The 7,800-nt window shown below is 37.9% G+C and overlaps 1 protein-coding gene across 1 annotated transcript; it reads right to left on the bottom strand.

Annotated features, from left to right (window-relative positions):
* Window positions 1-854: 854 nt before the first annotated feature.
* On the bottom strand, window positions 855-1,912 carry LOC110329023 (olfactory receptor 51F2-like). The gene has a single exon (XM_021208560.1). It carries the CDS (start codon window positions 1,886-1,888, stop codon window positions 944-946), a length of 945 nt encoding a protein of 314 aa, XP_021064219.1. The 5' UTR covers window positions 1,889-1,912; the 3' UTR covers window positions 855-943.
* Window positions 1,913-7,800: the final 5,888 nt, after the last annotated feature.

Here is a 7,800-nt window from a genome sequence, read left to right as displayed (position 1 = left end):
ACATTTTATTCAACTATGTATAGTTAATTGGCATTAATTATCATTTAAAGGTACTATGTAAATTATACAATTACCAAAACATATTTTAGGGTCTTTATTATATGAGATATTAATAGTAATGTAACATAGAGGACTAAAATCAATTTATCAATGACCATAAACACACTTTAACATATTATAACATGTATAGTAGTAATAATAGGATAATAACTAGACAACATAATATCTCTGATATTAGGGAATCCAGAGTCTAAAACTCTACAGGCAGGAACTTACAAAACTAAAATAATTGAAATGTATTTATATTTAGAGCTAAGATGAAAGGATGGACTATCCAGAGACTACCCCATTCGGGAGTCCATCCCATCATCAGCCACCAAACGCAGATACTAATGCNCATGCCAGCAAGATTCTGCTGAAGGGACCCTGATATTGCGGCCTCTTGTGAGGCTATGCCAGTGCCTGGCAAACACNGAAGTGGATGCTCACAGCCAGCTATTGGATGGAACACAGGGTCCCCAATGGAGGAGCTAGAGAAAGTACCCAAGGACCTGAAGGGGACTGCAACACTGTAGGTGGAACAACAATATGAACTAACCAGTACCCCCTGAGCTCATGTCTCTAGCTGCATATGTAGCAGAAGATGGTCTAATCAGCCATCATTGGGAAGAGAGGCCCCTTGGTCTTGTAAACTTTATATGACCCAGCACAGGGCAAGGCCTGGGCCAAGTAGTGGGAGTGGGTGGGTAGGGGAGCAGAGGTGGGGGGAGGGGTATAGGAAACTTTTGGGATAGCATTTGAAATATAAATAAAGAAAATAATAATAAAAAAAGAAATGTATTTATTAACAGACTCTTTCAAGCTTCAGTGTTAAATCACATAAGTGAATAATAAAACAGAAATTTAAGGAAGAATCTTTTTTAAAGAGAACTTTAAAACTTCTCTAAGATGGTTTAATAAAGAATACTTTCAGCATGGCCTTGCGAATTTGTTTGGTTTTCACACTATAGATTATGGGATTCATTACCGGAGGAATGAGCAGATAAACATTGGCAATTAGTGTGTGCACAAAGGGAGGGGCATGTTTCCCAAATCTGTGCACCAATGACAGGCTGATCATAGGGATGTAGAAGATGGCAACAGCACTGAGGTGGGAGACACAGGTACCAAATGCCTTTTTCCGCTCCTCCTTGGATGCAATGCAAAGGACAGAATGGATGATTAGAACATAGGAGAGAAGGATCAAGACAGAGTCCAAGCCTGCAGTAGAGATAACAATGGCCAAGCCAAAGGCACTGTTGATCCTGGTATCTGAGCATGAAAGCTTCATCACGTCAGGATGGAAGCAGTAGGAATGATGCAGCACATGACTCCGGCAAAAAGACAGACGCTTGAGGAGCAGGAGTAAAGGAACAAGAGCTGTGGTTCCCCTGATTACAATTGCAAAACCCACTGCAATGATTCGTGAATTGGTTAAGATCATAGCATACCTTAGTGGGTTACAGATGGCAATAAATCGATCAAAGGCCATCACCAGGAGGACTGAAGATTCCATGAATGTGAAGCCGTGGATAAAGAACATTTGGCCAATGCACGCGTCAAAGCTAATTTCTCGAACATTAAACCAGAAGATACCCAACACAGTTACCAATGTCGAAAGGCATAGACCTAGGTCTGTGAAAGACAGCATGGACAGGAAATAGTACATGGGTTCATGGAGGCTTGACTCAGTGATGATGACAAAGAGGATCATGCTGTTCCCAGAGATGGCAATGGCATACAGACAACAGAAAGGGATGGAGATCCAGGTGTGAGATGTTTCAAGACCAGGAATGCCAGTGAGGAAGAAGACTGGTGGGTAGGCAGTGCTCTCGTTGAAGGATGGCATGGTGTCTGAAGGAAGCAGATGTCTCTGGGGGGAAAGTATACATCCTGTAATGATAGAAAAAAGAAATGTCTCCAATCTCTGTTACATATCATGCAATTTAGGAGCACAGAAGAACCAGTTCTTGTCTGTCATCTTCAATGGAAACATCCATTTATATATTAGATATCAAACTGAACACAGGAGAACTTGGAGAAGAAACAGCACTAACATCTGTAAAGCCACCCAAGCTTTCAGATCTATATTGTATTATATGGGTATCTGTGTTCTTATATTAAAAAGGAGAGTAAATTTGGTGATGAGAACTATCAGGATGGCTCAGTAGGAGATGCAAGTGATGTCAAGCCTGTTGATCTAAGCTCAACAGAACCTACAGGGTAGAAAAAGATAACGTACGTCAGCAAGTTGTCATTTGACCTTCCACAATCATGGTACATGTTCATGTATGAATATACATGAACACATGTATACTCACATGCATACACACACACGCACACACACACACACACACACACACAAGTACAAAGAACAAAAAGTATAATAAGGGGGCTAGAGAGATGGCTCAGCAGTTAAGAGTACTGACTACTCTTCCAAAGAACCCAGATTTAATTCCCACCACCCACATGACAGTTATAACTATCTATAATTCCAGTTCCAGAGACCCTCACACAGACATACATGGGGTGCACAACACCAACATACATAAAAGTGAAGAAAAATTTAAAGCTATATATACAAATAAACCACCCTGGGTGATAGAAGGAAAAGGTTTGTTTACACAGGTAGTAATCAGAAATCTAATTATGTTTAAAGAAAATACTGCCTGCAGAAGGATGATTTAAAAAAGATGACCTCACCGAGAACTAACAATTCATTGGGAGCTTATGGAAAAATCACTGAAGCAGAGCTACCTTAGCAAACATGGTAGTTTTCTACTTTTCAAAGGAATATTAATGTTAGAGTGAGACAGGGTCTCCTTTTTCTGTTTTTAGGCACATACATATGAAGGATTGAGGAAACTATTTGCTTTTTAAGCTTTCTAGTGCTGTATTTTTCTCTTCAGTATGTTAGATTTTAATATAAATGTCCGCCCCTTCCATTCACTGATGCACGTTTACGATGTTATGAATACGAGTTAAAATCAGGTGTGTAGCGACATTAAAGCCTGCAAATGCCCCTGAGAACAAAAATACTGACCAAGCATGAATCTAAAATTAAGTAGAAGAATCAACTAAAGGTGACTAATGGTCTGGCATTCAAGGGACATGTCTGTGATGTTAGAGTAAAGCAAAGTTGGAAATGATCCAAACTAGAAGCCTTTTAAGTATTGTGATAACTGCCTTTCCATGCGGCTTATGAGAGGGCAAGGCTTATCTAGGCTGTTTTACAGGTTTCAGTCTGGAGCTAAGCATTTCTGTTATTTTAGTTCCATGATAGCTCAACATGGTAGAAGATTTCATAAAAAAATAACCAAGAATCAAAAGGGGGGAAATTATCCCATGATTAGTCTTGAGAGCACGTCAGTGAGAACCAAATGCCTCTTGCTATAGCCCACCCCTTAAAGTTCCCTCTGCCTACTCTCAACACCAAGCTGGGACCCCTAGAGGATAGTTCAGATCTAACCACAAGTCTCTGCCTCTTTCTGGGAAATTGTAACATATAGGTGACTATTAAGTATTTGGGCTCTATTATTTTTCCCAAGCCATTCATTCATGTATGTGATAAATTCTATTAGATGTCTTGCAGGGCATCCTCCATGGCTCTGAGGTTTAGGTCTGAGGAAATGGGTGACTGTATCTCCCTGAGTCATTTTTACCTTGGTGGCCATGTCTTTGCAATTGCATTAGAATGGGATTCTTTTGCTTTATTTCTTAAACTCTGCTAAACCTTCCCGGAATTCTGCTCTCAGACTCAATGCTTTTAGATTTATTATCGGATCTTTTCCTCAATGAGTCCCAGAACTGCAGGTGCTTTTGTCACTTTGGCAAATGTCAAACACTACAAGCAGGACATAGGTAGGCTCTTGTCTCAATTCTTCCATGAAACATTGTGAGTAAAAATGTCAACCTTATCTTTCAGCTAAGGTCCAGGATTCTAAAACCTACAGATTTTGTTTTGGCTGCCTTTGCCTCTCAATTTAACATCCCCAGGTACCTCCTCTCCCTCTCCCTCTCCCTCTCCCTCTCCCTCTCCCTTTCCCTCTTTGTGTGTGAGAAAGAGGCCTTAGTTTGAACATAAATTAATGTAAACTTATTGGAGTATTTGATTCCTAATCTACCTCTAAATCAAATGAGCAAACAGCAAATGGCTATTCTTTTTAAATCTTACGTGTATTATTTATATGTATGTATGAGTACCTTGTGGATCTCATGCACTAGAGTTAAGGGTGGTTGTGAGCTGCCTAGTGTGGGTGCTAGAAACCCAAACCAGGCCCTCTGCCAGAGTACTAAGTGCTCTTAAGCATCAAGTCCTCTCTTGATTCCTAAAATAAGTATCCCTAGGCATAATAAAAAATTCTCACCTACACTGATGATCCCCCAAGACAAGGATTATGAGTTAAATATCCCTATAATTAGACTACCAGGAGCATCAAGTAGACAGTCCTCACCATGATGCCTTACAACCATCACTGTCACAAACGTACTACTGAATGCTACATCTACAGTGAAACTTTCAATTACCATAGATGGAGAAATCAAAATATTCCATAACAAAATACAATTTACACAATACACTAATCCTTCCCTACAGAGGATACTACAAGGAAAACTCTGAAAACAAGGAGGGTAACTACACTCAAGAAAACACAATAAATTAACAATTTCACACCAGCAAAACCAAAAGAAGAGAACGCTTTCACACATACACACACACACACACACACACACACACACACACACCCCACCAACATAAAACAAAAAACAAAAAAACACAGAAACTAACAATCATTAGTCATTAATATCTCTCAACATCAATGGACTTAAGTTGGCAATAAAAAAAGGCACAGGCTAACAGAATAAATGCATAAATAGGATCCATCATTCTGCCACATACAAGAAACAAACCTTAGCAATAAATATAGACACCACCTCAGAATAAAGGGGGCTAGAAAAAGGTTTTCCAAGCAAGCAGACCCAAGAAATAAACTGGAGTACACATTCTAATATCTAATTAAATAGACTTTCAACCAAAAGTAATCAAAAGAGATGGGAAAGGACACTTAAATTCATCAAAGGAAAATGCCACCAAGATGACATCACAATTCTGAACATCTACATCCCAATGCAAGGGCACCCACATTCACAAATGGAACATTACTAAAGTTTAAATCACATATTGAACCCCATACATTAATAGGGGGAGACTTCAACACTCCACTCTCACTATTGGACAGGTCATCAAATCAGAAACTAAACAGAGAAATAATGAAACTAACAGAAGATATGAATCAAATGGACCTAACAGATATCTATACAACCTTTTACCCAAATACAAAAGAATATACTTTTTCTCACAGTACCTCATGGAACCTTCTCCAAAATTGACTATATTCTCAGTCACAATGCAAGCCTCAACAGATCCAAAACGATTGAAATAACCCCTTGCACTTTATCAGATCACCATGGATTAAAACTGGTTGTTGTTCAACAACAACAGAAACAACAGAAAGCCTACAAATTCATGGAAACTGAACAATTCTCTATTCAATAACCACTGGGTAAAAGAAGAAAGAAAGAAAGAAAGAAAGAAAGAAAGAAAGAAAGAAAGAAAGAAAGAAGGGAGGGAGGGAGGGAGGGAGGAAGGAAGGAATTAAAGACCTCTAGAATTCTATGAAAATTTCATACCCAAATATATGGGACATAATTAAAGCAGTGCTAAGAGGAAAGTTCATACCACTGTCTCTGTAAAGAAATTAGAGAAATCCTATATGAGCAACTTAACAGCACACCTAAAAATCTCTAGAACAAAATGAAACAAACACACCCAAGAGTAGATGGCAGGAAATAATCAAACTCGGGGCCAAAATCATCAAGTTGAAACAAAGAGAACAATACAAATAATCAACTAAACCAACAGCTGGCTCTTTGAGAAAATCAACTGATAAACAAAGACTTAGCCAGACTAACCAAAAGACAGAGAGACAGTATCCAAATCAACAAAGTCAGAAATGAAAAGGAAGATATCATAGACAATGAGGAAATTCAAAGAAAATCGTTAGGTCTTACTTCAAAAGCCTGTACTCCACAAAACTGGAAAAATCTAAATGAAATGGACTATTTTCTAGATAGATACCATTTACCAAAGTTAAATCAAGATCAGGTAAACTATTAAATAGTTCTATAACCCCTAAGAAAATTGAAGAAGTCATTAAAAGCCTCCTAACAAAAACATAACAAACAAACAACAACAAAAACCCAAGACCAGATGGTTTTAGTGTAGAATTCTACAATACTTTCGAAGAAGGACTAATACCAATCAATACTCTTCAAACTATTGCACAAAATAGAAACAGGAGGAACATTGCCAATCTCATTCTATGAGATCACAGTCACCCTGATAATTAAACCACACAAAGACTCCACAAAGAAAGAGACTTTCAGACCAGTTTCCCTTATGAACATTGATGCAAAAATACTCATTAAAATACTCACAAACCAAATCCAACAATACATCAAAAACATCATCCACATTGATCAAGTAGGCTTCATGCTAGGGATGCAAGAATGATTCGCTGTACAGAAATTCATCAATGCAATCCACCATAGAAACAAACTAAAAGAAAAAAAAACTACATGATCATCTCAATGGATACTGAAGTAGTCTTGACAAAATCCAATAGCCCTTCATGATAAAAGTCTTGGAAAGATCAGGGATACAAGGCACATGCCCAAATGTTTTAAAGACAATGTACAGCAAGCCAATAGCCAACATCAAATTAAATGGATAGAATATTAAAGTAATTCCACTAAAATCAGGGAGAAGGCAAGGCTCTGACTCTCTTATATCTCTGCAATATAGTACTTTAAATTTTATCTAAACCAATAATACAATTAAAGGATGTCAAGGAGATACAAATTGGAAAGGAAGAAGGCAAAGTATCACTACTTGCAGATGATAGGATAGTGTACATAAGGGATCCCAAAAGTTCTACCAGAGAACTCTTACAGCTGATTGCAAAGTGATAGAGTTCTGTATGGGGTTTTCATACATGGCCTGCATTTTGGTTGCTTCCCTCTCCCCTCACCATGATGGCCCTTTCCTCTGTACCCTTTAGTCTTTCTAAGTTGCTCCATTGTCTTCTCCATTCTGTTCCTTAAAGTCTTTTTATACAGTCACATGGATTTCTTTCACATTTCGTTTCCTTTATCCAAATTTACTTCCACCTGGATATGCATTAAAAAATGAAGACTAGACACACAAATGAGGGAGAACATGGTATTTGTCTTTCTGAGTTGAGGCTACTTCACTTAGTAGGACATTTTCCAGTTTCATCCATTTTCCTTCAAATTCTTAATTTTATTTTTTACCATCTTAATTGTGAAATGAATTAATAGCTGTTTAAAATTGCAGTCTACATTTGCAACAACTATTTTGAGTGTTACATTTTACATTAACCTAACATATTAACTTGTTATACTTTATCTGTTGCTAAGTACTGCTGGGTTTATATTAACCAATTCCTCTAAACTACATTAAGTTTTTTACAAATAATATAAAGAATTTACACTGCCTGATGGACTCCTAAAGTCTTCAGTGTTCTCAAGCAGTGATATCATTCATAGAATTTTCAAAATGGGTCTAGGAGAGAGGCATTGACCATGTTGCCTGGTCATTAAAGGCTCAACAGAGAGTAAAGAAAAGAAGAAAGGATGAGAGGGGAGGAGAGAAGAGGAAAGGAGAAGAGAGAAGAAGAG

This window comes from Mus pahari, chromosome 1 (assembly GCF_900095145.1).
Source record: "Mus pahari chromosome 1, PAHARI_EIJ_v1.1, whole genome shotgun sequence".
Taxonomy (NCBI): Eukaryota; Metazoa; Chordata; class Mammalia; order Rodentia; family Muridae; genus Mus; species Mus pahari.
This window is presented reverse-complemented; position numbering and strand designations above follow the sequence as displayed.